The sequence below is a fragment of the Triticum aestivum genome, chromosome 2D (assembly GCF_018294505.1).
Source record: "Triticum aestivum cultivar Chinese Spring chromosome 2D, IWGSC CS RefSeq v2.1, whole genome shotgun sequence".
In the NCBI taxonomy this organism is placed as follows: Eukaryota; Viridiplantae; Streptophyta; class Magnoliopsida; order Poales; family Poaceae; genus Triticum; species Triticum aestivum.
The window spans coordinates 634,065,759-634,090,522 of NC_057799.1; the positions used below are offsets into that span (position 1 = coordinate 634,065,759).

Sequence of the window (24,764 nt, forward strand, 5' to 3'; positions counted from 1 at the left end):
CACACATACATACATAAACACTATTCTGATCACGGAATCAGAATAATATTCTGATCACAACCTGAATTGCCTGAGTAACGCGCCTGAACTTCCGTCTGTACGAACCCGACCTTCGGGCTATCTTCGTAACCGTGGCTTCCCTCGCGAATTATTCTTGTTAGTCGTGTTCTATATGATGTTAGTGTAATCTAGAAACGTTTTTAGTAACTAAATACCGATTTTAAAAAGGAATCCCGCTCGTTGGCGGATTTTGCTCTGGGGTCGTGATGAAATGCGTTTTTTTGCAATTTTACTGCCTGAGTTGTTCGACCTGAACTTCTCCCAGTGCTAGGTTGAATTTCCGTCAACATTGCCCAAATGGGGCTTGCGATATACCGTTGGAAATCTATGGACACCAGTGTCATGACCCAAGTTAAATTTTTGGCAAAATGTAAGCGGTTTAAGAGCAGTTTTGAAAACCGTTTTTTCTTAATACAAAAAACGTGAATCGTATTTTAGATCGCAATTCTAAACCATTTATCGGAATGAGACAAATAATATGGCGTTGGAAAGCTTCTGCAAAACCGCTCCTTCCACATGTTGAAAGTTTTCTCTAATTCCCTATAGTTAAAGAGTAATTAGGAAAATCATAAAATTTCACAAACCGAACAGTCGAGTTCGTATTTTTGATGTCATTTTGAAACGGCTAATCCAATTGAGGCAAATGAAAATGCGCTACTTTTTCATGTAGAAAGTTTTTTCTAATTTTGAACGATTTAAGAGTAATTTAGAAAACGGTACAAGTTCCATCGAGTTCGTATTTTTGATCTATTTTTTAACCGTATGTCCGAATGCAGCAAATGATATGGCGTTGGAAAGCTTGAGGAAATGCACAACTTTTTGGTATATATTGTTTCTCCCAATTACTTACTGTTTTAAGTCAGTTTTAAAAATGGCAGAAAACGTATTTTCGCCGTAATTTGTACAAACTTTATCGCAATGGGGCAAATAATATACCGTTGAAAAGCTAAAGAAAATGCGAAACTTTTTCATGTTGATGGTTTTCTCTGATTGCTAGCTGTTTTCAAGTAATTTCGAAAATGGCGAGATCATTCATTCTGCCTTTATCGCGTAACAGATTCTTCGAGAATGCACCGCGTGAAGAACCTGAACTTCTCGGCATGTCTACTTGAACTGCACTCTGTTTTTCACATGCATTTTTTGCCCGTAGCTCCCCATCAACTCACCGGAACACTCACCGAAATTGAGGAAGTGATATACCGATAGAAAGCTGTTGTAAACACGCAACTTTCCCGTGTTGATCATTTTTTCATACTCGCGGCGGTTTAAAAAGTTTTCATCTGAAATTCATTAAGTGTAGCAGTTGAACTTCCTGCTGTTTTCACGTTGAACTTCTATGACGTATTTTCGTTTGTAATTTGCTCATCCATTCATCTGTGTTACACAAATGATATTCCTTTTGTACAAACCTCTATCACAATATTTTTTTAAGTTTCTCCGACCGAGGACATGACTTACACAAATGATATTCCTGCCATTTTGAAGTGAATTAGAAAATAACGAGATCATGATTTCTTCCTTCATCACGAATGGAAATGCACTGTGTGAAGTAGTTGAACTTCTCCGGTATGTCTGTTTGAACTTCACTCTATTTTTGACATGCTATTTTTTGCCCGTAACGCCCAAACCACTTACCGAAATTGAGCAAATTATATACCTATGGAAATCTATTGAAAACACGCAACTTTTTCGTGTTGATCAGTTTTTCATACTCACGGCGGTTCAAAATATATTTTTAATGCGTAAAGATGTGTTTTTAACGGTATACATAAAACTTTAAACCATTCATCGGAATATAGCATATAATATACCGTTGGAAAGCTTATGAATAGGAGCATCTTTTCATGTAAATAAACGTTACAATTTTTTGTCGTTTGAGAGCAGTTTTAAAAATGGCAAAAACAACGTCGTTTTTTCCCTGTTTTTTACATGTAATTGAAGGTCAGACGTCTCGCGCTAGAGATCTTGAACTTCACCGGGAGGAGCACGTGAACTTCTTGCAACAAACCTTTTTAAGCTTTTTGTTTTCTATTTTTATATTCCTATCTAAAACACATTTCGTGTAGTAGTTGAACTTCCCGCTGTTTTCATCTTGAACTTCAGTTATGTATTTTTGTTCAACCTCTCTCACAACAATTTTTGAGCTTTCTCGGGCCAAGCACCTGAACTTCTAGCAACAAAATTTTGGACTTCATCTTTTTATTTATTTTTCTTATACGAAACGCACACCATGCAGTACATGAACTTCTGGCTATTATCCATTTGAACTTCTCTCTATTTCACTTTAGTAACGGAAAAAGTTTGAGTACTTTATAGACATCGAACCTCTCTAACTTTTTTTATTTAATTTCTTTGTGTATTTTTTAGAAATGTGAAAATTGGAGTTTTGTTAGAAACATTGAACTTCTTCGTTATTTCAAATTGAACTTATTGATTTATTCTTTATTTACTGGAAGAAATCTGATTTATCAAATAAATATCGAACTGTTCTGCTTTTTTGAATTGAACTTCTTAGTTTTTATTTTCTAGCAATCAGAAAACCTGAGTTTTTTAATATACATTGAACCACTCCATTTTTTATATTGAACTTCTTGGTTTTAATCTTTAGTATTCGGGAATATCTTAGGTTTATATAAACATCAAACATCTATTTAATAAACATTGAACCACTTTGTTATTTTAGTGTGAACTTCTAATTTAAAAAAAGGAAAATCTATGTAAAAAATAATTTAGTTGTTCCGTTTGTTTTAATTTGAACTTCATTGTTTTATTCTTTAGTAACGAGAAAACAATTGAGTTTTTTATAGACTTCAAACTTTTTGTTAATTTAATTAGAACTTCTTACTTTCTAAATAGGCACAAACACTTTTTTTAATTGACCTTCATACTTTTATTTTTCTTATGAACGGAAAGAATTTGAGTTTTCCATATACATTTAACTACTCCGTTAATTTAATTTGAACTTCTTGATTTTATTTCTTTACTAACAAGTAAATCTGATGTTTTTTATAAATATTGAAATGCTCTATTTTTGTAATTTGGACTTCTTGGTTTATTCTTTTGTAACTGGGAAAATCCTAATTTTCTAATAAATATCAAACCTTTCCGTTATTTATATTCAAACTTCTAGTTTTTTTAGAAATTCGCAATTCCATATTTTATAAACGGTTTTTTATATACTATTTTTTGAATTGTCTGTTATTTCAATTTGATCTTCTTGGGGTTATTCAAAAATATATTTGATCCTGTTACAAATTTTGAAAGGCTCTTTTATTTTAATTTGAACTATTTGGTTATCCGTTTTCAATAATGGGAAAATTCATGGGAATATTTTTTCGTACACCAATAAAATTTACTTTGAACTCTCCATTTTATCAAATTTGAACTTCGAGAGTTAAAAAGTTCTTGGTGGCACTTGTTTTCTTCTTTTTGCATATATAAACATCGAAACATTAAAATGCTTGTTTATTTAATTTGGACTTCCTCGTTTTTGTTTCTGAAACATGGGAATGTGAATGGAAAGTTCTTGCAAATTTCTTTTAATACAAAAGCCCTAGTAAATTTGCCCGGCCTTCTTCGCATTTTTTTTGAGTGAAAAATTCTCCCACTATAAGTATGGATTTCTCTGTTTTCCTATTCGAATTTCACTATCAACATTTCTATCTTATTCCATATAGTTTTAGTGCTTTTGTCCTTCTCTGACTTTCACACATGAACTTACATAAAAATATGTATTTTTTTCTTATTCAAACGTCATATTTTTTAACGTATGAATAGTTGTTTTTAAATCTTTTTTTCTCAGTATATTGAACTGTTTTGTTTTCCTGGCTACCGTAGATCTTCAAACATATGTGACAAAACTAGTGTTGGAGGCGTGTTTCTTATTGTCAAGGCACTGTTGTAAATATATGTACTGTAACTAATACCATATTATTTGTATAGAAATTGGATTATTCCCTTTTTAGTTAATTTTGGAATACTTTTATATTTTTTACTACAACAATTCTTTTTTGTTAGTGGATTTCCACGAAACAGTAAGATTTGCATAGAAGATTACAATACATCAAGCTAATAGGGACCGACCATTAGTGGAAGCAACGAACATGCAAGAACACCTCACCACTTCGCAATCCAGGCGCCATTGACCACCTCTCCTCGTCTCCACTTCGGCCATCAGACTCAAACACTACCCAGGGCGAGCAGGAGAAGAACATTTGTCTGCTCGTCTCCACTGCTACGGGGAAGGAAATGGAGTGTTTGTCGCAGGAAGTTCAGATGGGTGGACCTGGCCGGTCGGCGGGAGGGGTAACCGACGGGAGAGCATAGCCATTACTTGTTTTCTGCAGTTCAAACAGAAGAGCCAATCAAGTTCGGGAGAGCCATGGTCGGGAGAGCCTCCGGGCATGGGCAAGTGGAAGTAGTGGAGGGGCGGAGCTGAGGAAGTGCGCGAGTTCGCACCTGGGTCGCGCATATGCAGGAAGAAGGTCGAGGGTGGGGCTGCCGGCAGGGAGCTCGGGAGTGGATTTGCGCTCGTGGACCTCCGGGCGGCGACCTCGTCGAAGAACACGGCGACGGGATGAGGACGAGGTTGGCGGAGCAGTGGAGGAGTAGCAGCGGCGTCTAGGACATCCGGCGGGCCACGCGCCGGCGCGTGGTGGAGTGATTGGTCCCGGGGGCGGACTCGTGGGCGGCGGCGGCGCGCGGGATTCCGGGTATCCGGCGGCGTCCGGTGGTGCTGGCGGTCCGGCGGCGCCAGGAGGCGCATCGGGCCAGGGGAGGGGGTGTCGGCGGCGGGTGACGCGCTGGGGCGGGTGGGGGAGGAGGCGGCCCCGGCGGCGTTTGGGTAGAGGCGGCGAGCCAGAGGCGCGCGGCGACGGCGAGATCTGGCGTTCGGGGGAGGGACTATCGGGGCAGTGGGTCGGGTGTGGTGTTGTTTTTTTAGTCGGTCCGGTGGGTTTCTCGGGATCTCAGGAGGATCTCGGGCCCTTAGACGCGCCGTGATCCAAATAACTATTCTAATCCTGGGATTAAAATAGTGTTGTCATATATATATGATCAGTCCTACGAGAAATTCTATTTTTGTAAGCATAACGTGTACAATTCGTATAACCAACTGGGACTAGAGGCCCCCAGCACCCTGGCGCGGGCTCGTGCCACGTGGTGGGCCTTTGGTCCCAGTTCATGTTAAACCGGGACTAAAAAGGGGAGACCTTTAGTCCCCACCCTTTAATGTCGGTTCCAGAACCGACACTAAAGGGCCTTACGAACCGGGACTATAGCCCGATTCTGCACTAGTGAGGGGGGATTTTGTGGGCCGGGGTGTCGGAGTCCTACTTGGCTGCTGTCCAGACTTCCGCAAAGGCCCCCTCCCAACTCTCAACTTTGCTTCCATTTTGCAGGAAAACGTTTGTCCGGATCACTCTTCGAGCCGATACAGGCCCGTGTTGGATGGCAAAACACGTCTGGACTGTGCGGTCTAGACGTATTCGGGCGGTTTGAGGGTCGGCGTTGGAGATGCCCTAATTATGTTTTTTATGATGGAACCGGCAAACCAGGGTTCAAGATCTATACTTGGTACTGATGCTTGTATTTTTGGATTTATTTCAGTGTTTTCGGTGATGTCCGTTCAGTGGAGCGTGCCGGCTTATTCTTTCAAAGGTGCTCACAGGTGCTCACAGGGATACGGTGTGCATGTGTGCCTCATAGGGATAAACGTATGTGTGTGTATGAGTGTCTGCGTCTGTACTGTGTTAAACAAAAAAGACCCTCATAAGTGCCACATGTGTGGCACGAACACATGAAAACTCAAAAGTTTTTTATTACAAGTATAGTAACACAAGGATGTCAACTTTAATTGTCGAGTATGGCAACTTTCTTGTTCGATGGCAAGTTTTAATAGTTTTTTCTTTTCGGATGACAACTTTAATTGTAAAAAACGTTAGGACGGGATTTCGCTTCATGTCATACGTGTGGCACTTATAAATAAGTCACGTAAAAAACTCCCCACAAAAATGGTTTTACGGGGTATTCATATGGTTTTGGGGAGATTCTTACGGGTGTGCTTTAGTAGGACCAGTAAACATGTTTTTTTCATTTATATTTCTCGGTCAAACGTGCTGCCAAGTAAGATGCAAGGCACAAAAGCACAGTCGTGGTCTCCTCCCGCTGCGCACTTGATCATTACCTGTTGTCCTGCTGCAGGCTGCAGCTTACCTTCTCCCCTCGAGCCACCGACCAATGTTCGCCTCTCCCTCACTCACCTCTCGCCCATGTTCTCGTCGCCTCTGTTCTCGTCCCGATGGGCGCTTCGGCTTCGCTCTGGTTTGCCGCGCTCGTCGGCGCCTTGCTCATGGGCGCGGGCGAGCAGGTGCAGGTGCAGTACTGCAACTCACCCCGCCCGCCCTGTGGCCCGTGCGTGCAGACCACGTGTCCCGCGATCCCGACATGCCCTGACTCGGCGCCCCGCACCGTGATCACGAACTCCAACTCGAACAACGACGGTGGCCAGTCGGGAGGGATCGGCTTCGGCAGAACGTAAAACAACTATTTTATACTAAAGTTTTATACTTATATTAAATTTATAAGTGTATTATATACAATTGTAATTAATACAATTTTTCAATTACTTAGTAAGATAAGAATTTTTCAAAATAATAGTAATATTATTCATTGTAATAAAATTGTAATGAATATCATTGAAAATTTTGATTCTCCAAAATTTAAATTTGATGATGTACGAATTTTTTTATTGTTAAAAATATTTCCAATTTATTTTCTAATATTGCATAAACTATATGGTGTATACACATATGTTTTCTTTTAATACTATTAAATATAATGGTAAAGATTTCAAAATCATATAGACTAACAATAACTTTAATAGTGGTTTCTAGTGTATATTAGCCAGCTATATTCATAGAAACTTCTAGGGCATAGAAAATGTGACTCGCGAGTTGGGTTTAGTAATAGAATTATCAGAGAACCAAAAATGTTGTTGATTGTAGTTTTGTGTATGATTCGATTATCTGACATGCTCATCCATATGGACTTAGTTTGATTTGGTGCAAATGAGATGTCCTACCCGTTTCTCAAATTAAAAATTGTGCATTGGTTTAAACACTGAAATCTAGTTAACATAATTTTCATTATGATAATAAGACATCCATCGTGAAGAAAGACTAGTGTATTTGAACTCAACTTCGCTAGTCGATTTGGTTTGCCTCCGCGTGATATAACCTATTAGTATATGGTGCAAACTTACGCTCCTGCAAATCAAGTCTTTATTTTCAGCATTTAATAAACATTCGTATGTAGTGTATAATGTATAGTGTTCAGTAGTATAATTTGTAGATTGGATCCTCTCCTCTTGGGGCCTAGGGCAGTCGCCCCTTTTGCCCAAGCTATGGGCCAGCCCTGTGCATTTTGTTGCATATATTAAGAGGAAATCATCATTTTCAGTGTTCAAATCTTATCATGGATCTACTTATGTTCTGAGGAAATCATTATTTTCAGTCAATATACACGCATGATGTAGCTGAGACAGAATCAAACACCCTTGTCATCCATCTGAGATAGCCTGGTTCACTCCTCAACACATGTAGGGGAAAAGAGACCGGGCCCCTATTCTATTGGGAGATCATTACGGATACTATGATGCACAAAATGCTTTGAAGTGGCATCAGTATCCATCCAGGGTGCATCATTACAGACAAGGTTTCTCGAAGGTGTCAGGACAACAATTGAATCTGGAATCACCAAGCAATTTACTGAAGCATCAGCCGCTTGAGTGTCGGGATAACAACTCACAAATGCTTCCAAAACATAATGAACAAAACCCAGTTGCTCTGCAGACAATGCTCTCCTTTGGCATCACCTTGTAAGCAACTAACTACATTGAAATAATCTGTTGTGAAGAGTAACTTACTACACGAACAACAGGCATGCCTAACAAAACAAGAGATTTACTAAGATCATTTCTTCTTGAGAACCCCTCATCATGAAGCAAATCCTTTTATAAGTTGGAACATAACAGATTTTTGTGTGACAGATTATATCATGCTGATATATGTACTGTATAAAGAAGACCAAAAAGGTGTTTTTAGTTTTCATGTCTTTCTCCTATTAATACAACACTACAAGTTCAAAATTGAGACCACTGCCATATAAAGTGGCGAAAACCATAGCATCTAAAGAGATTCCTTTCGCTAGCATGTCATCAAACAGGCTCAAAGCCTCTCTAATGTTTCTACTCCTAACCAACCAGATGCACTACGGGCTCCGCAGGGTATCCATCGTCGATGTGCCTTACCAGATTGGCAGCCTCGGGTCTCCTCCCAGACCCAAAGTGTTGGCCAAATAAGCCGCGGCGGCAGCCAGGACATGTTGTGTGCGTGTGTGTGGGCGCGCACGGGTCGTGTCGGGCGCGTCGGGTTCGTGGGAAGTGTGCGTGTATGCGTGCGTGTGGTGCACGGGCGTGTCCGTGGACGAGTACACCGTGCGCGTGTGTGTAGATGCAGGTTGTTGGCGAGCTGCACGGCCCGATCGGGCTGGTTCTGTTGGTGCTCACCGCGAGTCGCGCGCGTTCGAGCGCATTGCGGGTGCGGCCAGAGCATGCGGAGTGTGGGCACGATCGGGGCGAGTGGAGGCGTGGGTACGTGCCCAAGGCGCCGGCTCGGGGCTATAAAGCCGTGCGGTGACCGTTGTAACAGATGTGGTGCTCGAGTTCGTGCTTGAGGTGTGAAAAGGCCGTCGGTGCGGCGGGCGTTCGTGCGCCGGAAAACCTCCCGTGTCCACTGTTCCATCTTCTTCCTCCTTGTTCCTTCTTGGTTCGTCCCAGAGAGAGGGAGAGCTAGGACGAGCTAGGGAAGGAGCTAGGGTTCCAACACAAAGAGGCAATCGACCTGTGTCTTATATGTGATTCGTGTGGGGCAATCTTCCCCGCGTCGGCGTTGCAGAACAAGAACCCGAGCTGGCCCTCCTTTCCCGCGTCGTAGAACTTGTGGATCCGAATGTTACAGGTCACAGTGTACGCCACAAACCCGTTACAGCTGAACGCGAACTTGGCAAGCTAGAAGTTGCCGGCTCGGCACAGGGATGAGATCAGAATATTGTATGTCTGCACGTTGGCTGTTATGGCTTCTTGAGCAGATCCGTGAACATCCTGATGACACTCAGCCACTTCATCTTGTTGGATAAATGGTCCATGACCGTGTTATAGGTCACGACGTGACCTCGAAGCCCAGCTCTTCGCACCGCTCCAGCACCTCCTTGGCCACCACGTATCTAGATCCTCTTTTTTTTTTTTTGCGGGAGACGTATCTAGATCCTTAGCGGCATAGTCCAGCAGTATGTTAGGCCGACCACGGTCAGCTGTAGCCCCTTGGCGACCATGATCTCCAGCTGCCAGAATGCGTCCTCAATGGTTCCAGACCGGCAGAGCCCAGCAATGTAGGTGATGTAGGTCACCGCGTCAGGCACCCACCAGTTCCAGACACTGTCGTCGATAACCCTCTGCACGGCATGGCGAAATCCCTGACCCTGGAGTGTACTGAACATCATACATACTGCAGTTATATCCATACAAATCATCTGTACAATGTATAGATCTAGAGCAGAATGAGAAAGCAACCGACAGAAATGGCATATTTGAAGGGACGTGCCCAGGGGGTGGTGTTGCCGCTCATCGTCGCCAAATGTCAGTGTTGTGCCAATGTATCGTGTCATTGTCGCGTAACCCTCACCTCATCTATTGTATATTTTCATTATATAGGTGTTGCTAATCGTTGTCAAGCAACATCCACGACGCCAAGAAATTATTAAAGTTTGAGAAGCGAATCAAACAAAGTGAACCCAGAGAAGACAAGCGGGAAGAGAGCCTTGGCTCAGTGGTTGGGCATGCGGTTGTGCAGTCTAACGACCCGAGTTCAATTCCTAGAATTGACAGGTGATGCACAGGGGTTTTCGCCCATTTATTGAGGATCAAGTTTGGTATGTGGTGGAACCACTCATCAAAAAATATCTTGATACTCATTTAAAACATTCTGAGGATCATGTTTATCTTGGTACTCATACTAAAATGGCCGTATGCATCCCTAGTTGGTGCAGAGGCCGGGGAAGTGAAATTCTCCCCCATTTTAAGAGATATTATTGAAGAGAAAAACCGCTCCCCAGGTCGCTCCCGCGGGCGGCCCGGGAGCGAACCCTAGCCGCCGCCAGCGCAGGCCCCTCCGGCCCCTCCTCCCCTCGCCGCCGCCGGCGGACGTCAATGGGCGAAGCCCGCGCGGCTCGGCAGCGGCGGGGCCCTTCCCTCCTCCAGCTCGAGCAGGGGCGGCGCGGGCCGTTCGTTCGGGCGGGGACTCGGCGCGGCGCTCGCGCGGGTGCGCACACCGGCGAGGGTAGCCGTGTTCGGGACGGCGCTGCGCGGGCGCGTTCGGTTTCCGGCGGCGTAGACGGTGCAGGCGGCGTGTGACGGATCTGAGGTTGCACCTCCGGCGGGTGGCGGCCGCGGGAGCGTCGTCGGCAGGCCCCAAGGCTGCGGCCTGGTGGTTTCTGCCCGACGAGTTTGGGCGGGGTTGCGGTCCCCCCTCCTGCCTCCTGGATCTCCGTCACCATGGTTCTGGCTGCGTCGGCTGCGGGCGGCGGATGGGACGCCGGGGCGGCGGCCTCGGTCTGGGCTCCGGCGTGGCGGCACTCGGTTCCAGATGCGTGCGTGGCGGCTGTGGTGCGGGCGTCTCGGCGGCGCCCAAACCAGATCTGAAGGCCTCCGTCTACCTCAACCAGGGCTGCCTCCGATGGTCCTGCTTTGGGCGGCCTTTGTCGCCGGAGTTGTACCTGTTTGGCGGCTGGAGGTGGGAGGTGGCTCCGGAGAAATCCGAGGCCAGCAGTGCTGGCCACGACGGCGGCGACGCCCGAGGGCGCCGTACCCTTCTTGTAGGCGTCGTCCAGGTTGCCTCCTTCCCCTCTTCCTTCCACCCAGCTCGTATGACGGGCGAAAGCCCAAATCCTTGCCAGATCGAGCGACAGCAGCGCTTCGGGCGTCGTCACCCTCTTGGGGGTGTCGTTCGTGGTGATCTTGGGGTGGATGTGATGCTTTGGTTGCTTGGCGGCGGTTGGTGGCGTGGTCGGAGTTCGTCTGGTGGCGGTGCGTTGGCGCTCGGCCGCCTATGTGCTCAGCCTCGGAGTCCTTCTTCCACGGTGCTTGGTCTTCAGCAGCCTTGCCGGACTCGGCGGAGCGGTGCTTCATCCTACTCATTGATGGCGGCGTATCTCGGCGGTGTGGCGCAGTGGAGATTCGGCGTTCGATGTGTGACGATGGACTCGCGCAGGAGGACGAAGCTATCTGGTGTCGTGGTGACGTCGATGGCTGAGTGGCCAGACAAGGTAGAAGCCTCAATATTTGCTCTGAAGACGGACCTGTGGAAGATGGCGGCGACGACACACGAGTGCGTCGGACCGGTTTGTGCCCCAGACCCGGTATGTGGCTCGGCTGGGGCTTCCGGCTTTTGATGTTAGGCTTAGGTGAGTGGTCTGGGTAGTGGCTCAGCTAGCACCCCTTCATCATTTTGATGTTAGGTTTAGATGAGTGGTCTGTGTATGTGGCCCAGCTAGCACGCCTTCATCATTTGGATAGGAGTAGCGGCATATGTTGCCAAGATGGCGGATTCAGGCATATTGTTGTAATACTTTATAAGGTCCTTGAGAATAATCAATAAAATGGCCGCATGCATTTCCCAGATGCAGAGGTCGGGGGTCATCCTCCTTTTCTAAAAAAAAAGAAGAGAAGACAAGCGGGAGGAAGTAGGATGTGCACACGGTAATAGGATGGGAATATCTAGGAAATGATGATTGTGAGTGACGGTCGGAGATGAGAGATCCGAAGACGAGATTTGCGGCAGGAGATTTGAACTGGTGTGTGCATCCGTTGTGAAATGAAATAGCATTTAATTATAGATTTTATTTTTCCATTTGAATCAATTAGAGAGTTTGTTCCGTTAAATAAAATGGTAGGTGACACAAATAGAAGAACAACATTAATAGATTGTTGGGATGTAGTCCATAAGAAGCACTCGTCATGTCACTCCGTCGAGTAATCTTTTCAATCATATTTTGCACGTGGCAACACACGAGCATCCATCTAGTATAAATAGAACATAAATACAAAACCAAATCATGATTATTGATACCTAATTGATCGATTGTTGGGCTGGCTATTCATATCGAACAAAAAAATTATCAAGCGGTCAACTGGAAGGGCCCACCATAGAAGAACTTGCCATTGATCACGGAACTCACAGAGTATGTGTCCGGGCTACTCATATACCCGGACAAGTTGGGGGACAAGAGCGAAGCTTGGCCGTTCAGGTCAACGATTTGGATGTTGCTGAAGGTTGCCGCCATGGCCGTGGCCATGGCCTTGTCTGTTGGGAGATAGCCGCTGCCCATTAGAACAAGATCTCCAGTCCAGGCAACCACCACACCTCCAATATGGATGTGGGTTGCCCGATCTGCCAAGACACCAGTGAACAACGACTTGGGGTAACGACCGATTAACGTAGGGTCACGCTGGTTAAGTCCGCAATGCACCATCCAGTCTCCCGATGCACCATCCTACAATAACAACATATCCTAATTAAGCTCATGCATGACGAACAAAAATTTATAATTTGGCAGTATTATTTCTTATATTTTTGCTGCTTAGATTGTATATATATGTACACCAAGATATTCTTGTTGACCCCTACCTTTAGGAGTTTGATTGTGATGGTTTGCTTGGTTCCGTTCGGCCGGGAGACGGATTCAATAATGTCGCCAAGAACTAAGGTCGCGCCAGCCTCAGGCTGGAAACCTGGACAATTTGTGTTGCCACAGCGCTTTTCGAAGCCATTAGTCTGCATGGAAAAAAGAAAAAAAAATATTGCTCGTACATATGCACTAATAATTAAGAAAAAGGAGCGCTCAATGCTGGACTCATAATACGTACCGTCCAAACAGCACCTAAATGGGTGCGTGAATCACCGTACATGCGTGGGTAAACCTAGCCAGTACAAAATTAAAATAGGTGACAACATATACTGTATAAGACTATTAAGATCTGCATTGTAGTAGTAGTATGATGCATGTACCTCCCAGCCGATTTTGATGGCGTTCTCATCGGCTGCACCGTCTTCTCCACTAGAGACTTGGACACCAGCCGAACTGTACTGATTGTTGCTTAGCGACAACGCGTACACATCCATGGTCACGCTGACTCCATAGTAACCAGCCGATTCAAACGTATGCAACCGGTGAAAAGCCGACTACGTACGTGATGGACCAAGAATAAAATTTTAGTAAAATTATTCAAACCAAATGAACATGCACGCATATCACCGTTAGTAATATTATTCCCCGCAAAAAAAGTACTAATATAGTATATAGTAATTGAAAGGGAAACAAGTAATCATGAGGTATTAAATAAGATAATGAGACTCGTATATACATACGTCGTAGGTTTTAAAGGACTCAGATTTACTCGCATCCGCCAATCCGTGAAGCAATCCCGGTGTTTGAATAAATAAATCTGTTTCGTTGTTGAACTTATGAATAAAAAATAAGATAAATTAATGGCATGTTGATCAAAACAGTACTAGCTTTGCTATTACGACGCTTGGTACAAACGCACATACCTCTTGGCTTGTTGGGTAGAATCCATTGGCTCCACAGACGAAAAGCAGCACGGCGACAATAGAAATAGAAAAGTAAGCCATGACGACGACTTGTCCGTCAGCTATGTTGATCTTTGGCAGAAGAAGCGCCACAATTTATAGGGGTGCTTGGTTTCGCTTGATTTTAGGCATGCACTGCACGCTATAATGGAGATGGATTCGTATATGCGATTGCCCTTCTATAAAAGGCAGTTTATTTCCCCTAAAAAAAGGCAGTTTATATACTTTGATATCTAGCCTTCTATTTTCTAACCCGTGCTACATGTTACTGCTTGGAAATATTTTGATGTCTTTTCCTGCATGCTATTATATTATATCTCTCCCTTTCCATGTTTAATTATTGTACGGATTTCCTATCTACTCACTCCATTCTTAACATAAGTCTTTTTAGACATTTCAAATGGACAACAACATACGAATGTATATAGACATATTTTAGAGTGTAGGTTCACTCATTTTGCTTCGTATGTAGTCATTTGTTGTAATTATTATATAATTAAGACAAGAGACAAACAAGCCATCACGTTCGTCCACACAGATTTAATTATCAAGACCGTTAATTTTTCAATATAAACGGCTGAGATTTAAAGATATTACGTTACATATAAATATTGTGTACGGACATATATTGGATTGCACATAAAAAATCTGCCACGTACATGCTTCTACAATGGAATAGTACAAGCAACATCATAGAAGGCCACGTACAAGCTTGCGATTAGGAAACATATCAGAATTAAAAAAATCCAATCTATTGTACGTGTACTAATAGGATAGTGGCAACTTGATGGACGATTGGGCAAATAAATCTTCCGTACGTGTGTCTGTCGCCTATAGGAGTCCGGTTTGCATAGGAATTGTTTTTTTATGAGTTTGGTTCACGTAGGAATTCTATATATGGCCCTATTGCAAATACAAGTGATGACATCATCCCGATCAGAATTTTAAAAAAGAGCAATATAATCTCCCGTGGGCATAGCTAATAGGATAGTTGTCCTATTAAGATGATTTTTTTTAAACAATATACAGACGTAGACACTCATATGTACGCACATACACTAACCCCTATGAACGCACCACACACACTGTATCTCTATGACAACCTCCGAGAGACTGAGCTAGCACATCATCTTAAAATTGTCGAAGTTGCCACAAACATCTTTATCTTTGTAGTCAGCGGAAAAGTCTCTCCTCCAACTGATTGTGCAATGCTAGAAGGCGTAAAATAAAATCGAGGAAAATGCGACCACCAGTGTGTCAAAAGAAGTTTTTTCACAAAAACAAAATTAGTCTAATTTATGGCCAGTATTTTTAAATTTAACTTTGATCGTAAATTAGACAAATTCAATATGTCTTATATGTCACAAAAAATTATACCATTGAATTCTTATTCAGCACAAGTTCTCAGTGTTATTACTTTTAAGTCATAAAAACAAGCAAAATATATATTTAGTCTAATTTATTGTCAAAGTTGTATTTTGTGCACGAGGGAGTAAGAAATCTAAAGCAACAATCAAGTGATGTTATAAGAAACTAGCCAGGCATTGTTCCCTATTGCACGCTATGATATCACCAATGATGTTAGCAAATCTATTCTTTTTTATTTGGAGATATGTATTCTATAATATCTATTGTCTAACTGATCAATGTAATATCTATTACCTAAATGATAAATACATGTGTAATTACTATGTGTTCCAGGATATCTCCTAATTAGAAATTTCTGTTGCATATTCTACTTCATCATAGACAAAAATGCTTTTAAAGTTATATCTTCCCCTAGATGGAAGTTACCTATATCGCCAAGGAAAAGGAGAATACAAAGGGTTGAATGAGTAAAAGTGAATTCATGGATGTAAAACCTTTAACCCAAGAACAATAGCGCCAAGCTGTTCGTGGTTTGACCTGAGTACTGCATCCATGCCTTAACGATTAGGGTACGCCGCGACCACCAGTTGAACAAAATTCATAATAAAAGACGATTTTCGATATGAATCTGTTATGTAGTGGTCGATGCCAAGATCAAACACATCCAGACAACCGCGTGACTAAGTAGAGGCAATGAGACAAGCGCGTGAGTCTGTGAAGTCAGACAAATTGGCAAAAGGAATTGTTGTGCATGCAAAAAGGTTTTAGCTGGCTGCTTCACACAAGCAACAAGGTTTGTGCTGAGATGGGTTAACCGTAAAAATAAAATAATTTGTAATTTCAAAATATATGTATCATAAAAGAATTATCTAATGAAGCGTAATTATTTTCTTATTTCTTATATGACCCTGGAAAGTTATTTACAGGTCCACAACAAAAGGACCACTGAATCTAAACACTCGATTTGTACAAGTATAGCAATTTGAAGATGTTTCCATCGGATGGCAACTAATGTATGAAATAATGTTTTTAAGTTGATTGCTATAGTAGAAATATATCCAATAGCAATAATAGAAACTCGAATATAATTTAAGTTTTCCTCACCAAAGAATAGCAGTCAAACATGTAAATTTGCATATATGGAAAAGTACATACATTCCATCTCATATCTAGCGACGCAAAGGTACATGATTTTACATGAACTATACAAATAATCACTTCATGACCTCTTTGGAGCACTCTGATAAAAAGTAGCTTGGTCCATAACATCATTCTATCTATAACATATATTTTCTATGGTGGCCACTGAAAAGCACATCATTCTATCTATAATTCAAAATCTCATTGAAGTATAAGTTTCATATAACATCTAATTTGACCACCATCAGATATGTATATCAATATGTAAAAAGTCCATATGTGCAAATGTGGTGGCCACCATCAGATATATCCCTTTAAAAAAATAGAAAGTAACTACATACACTTTTGTCTATGATTCAGCATAGAGTAAAATTAAATTAAAAATCCAAAATGACCTTATTATAAACATTAGTGGTTGGTTTTATTGAATACGAACGTATTTTGTAATCAAAATCAAAAAAAGAAGAATTAACATGTCCTGAATACACATTGAACTTGGCACAATTAAGCGGATACAAGAATAAATAAAATATAGGGCTATTACATGACCGTATATATGTGCCTTTGAAGTACAAATGTGGGATAGGCAGGGTAAAGTGAAATTAGTACGAACCACAATTAGACAAGCTCTTTTATGGTGGAAAGGCTACATACTTCACATCATGATTGAACTTATACTACATTTTCCATGTTTTTGAATAAATTAGTAGAACATCATTTTCCAAAAATTAGTAGGACAATTTTCCCGACAAAACAACACATACATACTTAGCAAATGTGGCCACAAAAAGGAGTCTCTCAATCATAACCAAACGTACATACGCAATTTAAACAATCACAAGAATATAAAACGATTATTTTAGCACAGAAAAAATATTTTAATGGAAATTAGTTTAAATGAATATAAGTTGTAGATAAAAACTCTAGCGGCGCAAATGCGCCGGAAACACCGCTAGTTAATTAGAAAACAAGCGCCACGATAGTAGACCAGCGTAATTTGCGGGCTTAGGCATCTCCATTCACGACCACAAAACGTTTGTATATATTCGGATCACGCTGTCTAAATTGCGGAAGTCATCCAACGTGGTCTTGCGGGCGTCTGGACCGCTGCCACGCCTGTTTCTGACCGCCCTGCCCACTCAAAGCCCATCCCTCGCCCACACGTGCTACTCTCCCAAAACTGTCAGCATCGCTCCACAGTATTAGTGTCGCATTCATGCCCAGCCAGAGCGGATGCGACTGCTCACTGGCGTCGGCATTGAAGCGGCACACCCGCGGAGAGAGCGCGGCCCGCTCTGCTTCCCGGTGCAGGCAATTGATCCGCGCTCAAATGACACGACGGCCGATCGGTCGTCCGTCTGCCGCCCACATTATGACACACGGTTACCAAGGTGGCTACTCCGGCGCCACTCATTCGTCCCTCTGCCGCCCATCATTGCTATATAAACTGCTGCTCGGCCATACCAGAATTCATCCGCCTCTAATCCCTTTCTCCTCAACGCACCACCCCCGCCATGGATTTCTCGCGCGCCAAAGCTCTCTGGGTCGGGCTGACACGGGAGCAGAAGAAGGAGATGACCGCCATTGTTGCTGGCTGGAGGATGGCGGCGTCCCAATGAAGGACGCGACAGACGAAGAGCCGGCGCAACCCTCCTTGTTCGCACCACCCTCGCTGGTGGATTGTACCATGACCATCGGCAAGACCCGTGCGCATTACATTTTTTAGGGGCCCCCGCGTCTATTACATGGACACAGGGTCGGCCCTGCGTGGCAGGGGCGGCTGCCCCAGGCCCCCAACATCAATGGGCCCGTCCCCAGGTATACATGTAGGCCATGGCCCAACATATTTCCGGTGATAAAAAAATTCAATCGGCTGGGTCTCATTTATCGAGGAAGGGAGCCAACAATCGATTCATTCGTTCATAGTTACTACGTAATTAAACAAGAAGATAAACAAGGATTCCCCTCTCGTTAGGGTAACCTTCCTCCAGGTGACGGCGATCACTTTGGAGACCTTCGTTCCCCTGCCCTCCTCGTCGGTCATTTGTCACCGGGGCTAGGCCTCGGGAAGGTGATCTGAGGGAGACGCTAGGGATCCACCGCTCGTGGAACAGTTTCTTCTTTGGGTGAGAGTTTCACCAGATGGCAGATCCGTCTTCAAGCTCGGCTACGGCCATGAGCGACATGGAGGCGATGATGAAGGAATTAGGTCTAAAGGAGTATGACCTAGAAGATGTGGTGATTGAGGCTGATGAGCTCCTGGAGGAGGCCACTAGATGGATGGCGTTGGCGCGCGTCCATACGGATAAACCCTAGAGCCAGTACTGGTTCTTCCGCAATATGCGTGTGGCGTTGGATCTAGCACAAGAGGTGAAATTTCGCCCGCTGGAAGAGAACCTGTACACCCTTCAGTTCTCGTGTCTCGGCGACTGCGGACGTGTAATGGAGGGGGGGCCATGGACCTTTAAGGGGAAAACTGTGGTAATTGCACCGTATGATGGCTTCACAAAACCGTCCATTATTGAGCTGAATAAGGTGGACATATGGATCCAAATCCATGACCTACTTGAGGGGTACTTCTGCAAGCTAAAGTTGCTGTCGTCTACAGTGGGTGAGTACATCTATGCCGAGCCAAAATCTCAAGACTTTGATGGTAATTTTTTCATAGTCCGTATCGAGATAGATGTTACAAAGGAACTCAAGAACGCCGTTTCACTTGTCATCAAGAGGCAGAATGGGATTGTCAGGGAGATTTTCAGGGTCAAATACGAATGGTAGACAGATTGGTGCGATGTATGTGACCATCTGGGTCATAAATACAAGGAGTGTGGAGATGGCATCCACCTTCCTGGAGCTCTGGTCTTCAAGCATCTACATGCATCATGGTTTAGGGGTCTAGGTCGCGGCCCAGGTGAAGGAAGGGGCTCTGGTGGTGGACGAGGCAGGGGCCACTCGGGCTCTGGTAGAGGCCGAGGAAGAGGGAACAACCAAGAGCACCAACCTTATGATGATGACCTCTCGATGGGTAAGCTTGGTGATTTTGAGATGGAGGATGCTGACAAAAACAGGAAGAGGGGAGCCTCGCAAGATCCAGCCGTGGTGATGCTAGCTACTAATCAAACTTTAGAGGGAAGCAATCTTCTTGCCCTCCAGCCTCCAATGGTGTATGCGAGTCCCTCATCAAAACAAGAGCCAAAAAGGAGCAAGGAAAAGAATGCTACAACAAACAAACCAACTGATTGCTACCTCTTGAGTACTGCGTTGGTTTTCCCTTAAAGAGGAAAGGGTGATGTAGTAAAGCAGCGTAAGTATTTTCCCTCAGTTTTTGAGAACCAAGGTATCAATCCAGTAGGAGGCCATGCACGAGTCCCTCGTACCTACACAAACAAATAAAATCCTCGCAACCAACGCAATAAAGGGGTTGTCAATCCCTTCACGGTCACTTACGAAAGTGAGATCTGATAGATATGATAAGATAATATTTTTGGTGTTTTTATGATAAATATGCAACGTAAAGAAAGCAAAAAAAAAACGGTGCCAGAAATAGCTTGTTGTCGGGAGATTAAATATGATGGAAAATAGACCCGGGGGCCATAGGTTTCACTAGTGGCTGCTCTCGAGAGCATAAGTATTACGGTGGGTAAACAAATTACTGTTGAGCAGTTGACAGAATTGAGCATAGTTATGAGAATATCTAGGTATGATCATGTATATAGGCATCACGTCTGTGACAAGTAGACCGACTCCTGCCTGCATCTACTACTATTACTCCACACATCGACCGCTATCCAGCATGCATCTAGAGTATTAAGTTCAAAAGAACAGAGTAACGCTTTAAGTAAGATGACATGATGCAGAGGGATAAACTCATGCAATATGATATAAACCCCATCTTGTTATCCTCGATGGCAACAATACAATACGTGCCTTGCTTTCCCTACTGTCACTAGGAAAGGACACCGCAAGATTGAACCCAAAGCTAAGCACTTCTCCCATTGCAAGAAAGATCAATCTAGTAGGCCAAACCAAACTGATAATTCGAAGAGACTTGCAAAGATAACCAATCATACATAAAAGAATTCAGAGAAGATTCAAATATTGTTCATAGATAAACTTGATCATAAACCCACAATTCATCGGTCTCAACAAACACACCGCAAAAGAAGATTACATCGAATCGATCTACACGAGAATCGTGGAGAACTTTGTATTGAGATCCAAAGAGAGAGAAGAAGCCATCTAGCTAATTACTATGGACCCGAAGGTCTGAGGTAAACTACTCACACATCATTGGAGAGGCTATGGTGTTGATGTAGAAGCCCTCCGTGATCAATGCCCCCTCCGGCGGAGCGCCGGAAAAGGCCCCAAGATGGGATCTCACGGGTACAGAAGGTTGCGGCGGTGGAATTAGGTTTTTGGCTCCGTATCTGGTAGTTTGGGGGATGTAGGTATATATAGGAGGAAGAAGTATGTCGGTGGAGCAACGTGGTCCCCACGAGGGTGGAGGGCGCGACTGGGGGGGTAGGCGCGCCCCCTACCTCATGCCTTCCTAGTAGCTTTCTTGACGTAGGGTCCAAGTCCTCTGGATCACGTTCGTTCCGAAAATCACGTTCCCGAAGGTTTCATTCCGTTTGGACTCCGTTTGATATTCTTTTTCTGCGAAACTCTGAAATAGGCAAAAAAATAGCAATTCTGGGCTCGGCCTCCGGTTAATAGGTTAGTCCCAAAAAATAATATATAAAAGTGTATAATAAAGCCCATTAATGTCCAAAACTGAATATAATATATCATGGAACAATCAAAAATTATAGATACGTTGGAGACGTATCAAGCATCCCCAAGCTTAATTCCTGCTCGTCCTCGAGTAGGTAAATGATAAAAATAGAATTTTTGGTGTGGAATTCTACTTGGCATAATTTCGATGTAATTCTCTTAATTGTGGTACGAATATTCAGATCCGAAAGATTCAAGTCAAAAGTTTAATATTGACATAAAAATAATAATACTTCAAGCATACTAACTAAGCAATTATGTCGTCTCAAAATAACATGGCCAAAGAAAGTTATCCCTACAAAATCATATAGTCTGGCTATGCTCTATCTTCACCACACAAAGTATTTAAATCATGCACAACCCCGATGACAAGCCAAGCAATTGTTTCATACTTTTGGTGTTCTCAAACTTTTTCAATCTTCACGCAATACATGAGCGTGAGCCATGGACATAGCACTATATGTGGAATAGATTGGTGGTTGTGGAGAAGACAAAAAAGGAGAAGATAGTCTCACATCAACTAGGTGTATCAACGGGTTATGGAGATGCCCATTAATAGATATCAATGTGAGAGAGTAGGGATTGCCATGCAACGGATGCACTAGAGCTATAAGTATATGAAAGCTCAACAAAAAGAAGCTAAGTGGGTGTGCATCAAACTCGCTTGCTCACGAAGATCTAGGGCATTTTGAGGAAGCCCATCATTGGAATATACAAGCCAAGTTCTATAATGAAAAATTTCCCACTAGTATATGAAAGTGATCTCATAGGAGACTCTCTATCATGAAGATCATGGTGCTACTTTGAAGCACAAGTGTGGTAAAAGGATAGTTACATTGTCCCTTCTCTCTTTTTCTCTCATTTTTTTTATTTGGGCCTTTTATTTTTTTATGGCCTCTTTTTTTTATTTAGTCCGGAGTCTCATCCCGACTTGTGGGGGAATCATAGTCTCCATCATCCTTTCCTCACTTGGGACAATGCTCTAAAAAATGATGATCATCACACTTTTATTTACATACAACTCAACAATTACAACTCAATACTTAGAACAAAATATGACTCTATGTGAATGCCTCCGGCGGTGTACCGGGATGTGCAATGAATCAAGAGTGACTTGTATGAAAGAATTATGAACGTTGGCTTTGCCACAAATACAATGTCAACTACATGACCATGCAAAGCAATATGACAATGATGGAGCGTGTCATAATAAACTGAACGGTGGTAAGTTGCATGGCAATATATCTCGGAATGGCTATGGAAATGCCATCGTAGGTAGGTTTGGTGGCTGTTTTGAGGAAGGTATATGGTGGGTGTATGATACCGACGAAAAGTGCGCGGTATTAGAGAGGCTAGCAATGGTGGAAGGAAGAAAAGTGCGTATAATCCATGGACTCAACATTAGTCATAAAGAACTCATGTACTTATTGCAAAAATCTACAAGTTATCAAAGCAAAGTATTACGCACATCCTCCTAGGGGGATAGATTGGTAGGAAAAGACCATCGCTCGTCCCCGACCGCCACTCATAAGGAAGACAATCAATAAATAAATCATGCTCCGACTTGATCACATAACGGTTCACCATACGTGCATGCTAAGGGAATCACAAACTTTAACACAAGTATTTCTCAAATTCAAAACTACTCAACTAGCATGACTCTAATATCACCATCTCCATATCTCAAAACAATTATCAAGTATAAACTTCTCATAGTATTCAACACATTCATACGAATTTATTATTACTAATCTTGAATGCCTATCATAATTAAAGCAAATTACCATGCTGTTTTGTAGGACTCTCAAAATAATCTAAGTGAAGCATGATAGAACAATAGTTTCTATAAAACAAAACCACCACCGTGCTCTAAAAGATATAAGTGAAGCACTAGAGCAAAAACTATATAACTCAAAAGATATAAGTGAAGCACATAGAGTATTCTAACAATTTCCGAATCATGTGTGTCTCTCTCAAAAGGTGTGTACAGCAAGGATGATTGTGGTAAACTAACAAATAAAGACTCAAATAATACAAGACGCTCCAAGAAAAACGCATATTATGTGGTTAATAAAAATATAGCTCCAAGTAAAGTTCCCGATGGAAGTAGACGAAAGAGGGGATGCCTTCCGGGGCATCCCCAAGCTTTGGCTTTTAGGTGTCCTTAGATTATCTTGGGGTGCCATGGGAATCCGCAAGCTTAGGCTCTTTCCACTCCTTGTTCCATAATCCATCAAATCTTTCACCCAAAACTTGAAAACTTCACAACACAAAACTCAGCAGAAAATCTCGTGAGCTCCGTTAGCGAAAGAAAACAAAACACCACTTCAAGGTACTGTAATGTGGCACCCCGGCTTAGAGAAAACCGGAACGCCCCGTATTCCAGCCCAGAGATCGAGGAGAAGTCTTCTGGAATACAGCACTGCTTAGTATAGAACAAACCAGCTTTCTATTATTACATGGATATGAATACAAGGTCTCCGATATTACAATGAATAACATCGGCACGGCGACACTACGCCATCCTCAGTTGCTCTATGCAAGCAGTAGAACAACTCAAAGCAGCGGAATAACTCTAGCAGCGGAACAATGACGATAGTGGTGAACTCCACTCCGCAGGGACTCTGGCTGGAAAGCTTATCCTAGCTCGCGAACACAGGAACAACACCAAACAAGCAAGCAATCCAGGCACGACCTGCAAGCTGGCATGACACGCCAGGTCAGTACATTGAATGTACTTGCAAGCTCACAATAACCAGAAGCATTCAAGACAAACATCAGCATGGCATTTACAGGTTAAGCAGGAATTAACATGAGATCATCAGAATAACATGGCATGAACAATATGAACATGATACAAGTAGACAACATGAGGATGGCATGAACATATAGATCTGACGCTACTAGCATGCAACATGATGACACTATATGCACTATTTATTCTGCTCGGGTTACTACGTAACCATCGCATGCATCACTTACCAACCTCGGACATCACACGATCATCTCAGGATCAAATCAAGCTTGGTATAAACAATACCATAGTAATCATTAAATAACCACAATGAGCTTGATCTTTACCCATGATTCTCGCACAACATCACGAATATCCAACAACTCGGTATCCTCGATACCACGGTAATCATTCCGGCGATAACAACCATGAACAACACTTGGTCTCAAACGGTGATCTTTCCGGCGATCACAACCAACTTATCTCATCGTCGAACCGGGGTTGTCATTAATCAAGTTATTATTAATACTATTGACTCACGGTGGGACTGACACGAACTGGGCCCTTATCCGCGGGCGTGGCTGTCGATAGATTTAATATACACTCTGCACAGGTTAGTACACTGTACCCACACCACGGAACCCATGGCCTCGCACTCCCATTCGGGTGGACCAACGGCGTTCCGACAAAACCGATCTACTGCCATGACACTCTCCCGGCAACTCCGACTCACTCCCCATTGGGCTAGTCCTAGGTGGCCCCGTGTCTACCAAATTAAGACACAACGACCACCGTCGTGGTCCGTCCCAAACAGGGACAAAAGCGCTTATCATCCAATCTACGGGCACACATGGTTATGTCCGCCTACCTGATTAGGGTAAGCACGCCCATAACCTTCCCTAGTTGGAGGCATCGGTGAGAGGCATGACAATAGACCCAGTTAGGACCTCCCCATAAGGTAAGCGTGGTTGCGCTAGTCAGTTTTG

At 43.3% G+C, this 24,764-nt stretch overlaps 1 protein-coding gene across 1 annotated transcript; it reads right to left on the minus strand.

The window, feature by feature from the left end:
* Positions 1 to 4,142: 4,142 nt before the first annotated feature.
* LOC123050610 (uncharacterized) lies at positions 4,143 to 4,860 on the minus strand. The gene is made up of 2 exons (XM_044473377.1): positions 4,519 to 4,860; positions 4,143 to 4,400 (listed from the first exon to the last, which is right to left on the minus strand). The coding sequence occupies exons 1-2, from the start codon at positions 4,823 to 4,825 to the stop codon at positions 4,390 to 4,392; spliced, it is 318 nt and encodes a 105-aa protein (XP_044329312.1). The 5' UTR covers positions 4,826 to 4,860; the 3' UTR covers positions 4,143 to 4,389.
* Between the last annotated feature and the right edge of the window lie 19,904 nt (positions 4,861 to 24,764).

Bases quoted from the DNA above. Each gene is read 5' to 3' on its own strand.
- LOC123050610 (XM_044473377.1), bottom strand. From the start codon at position 4,825: ATGCGCCTCCTGGCGCCGCCGGACCGCCAGCACCACCGGACGCCGCCG.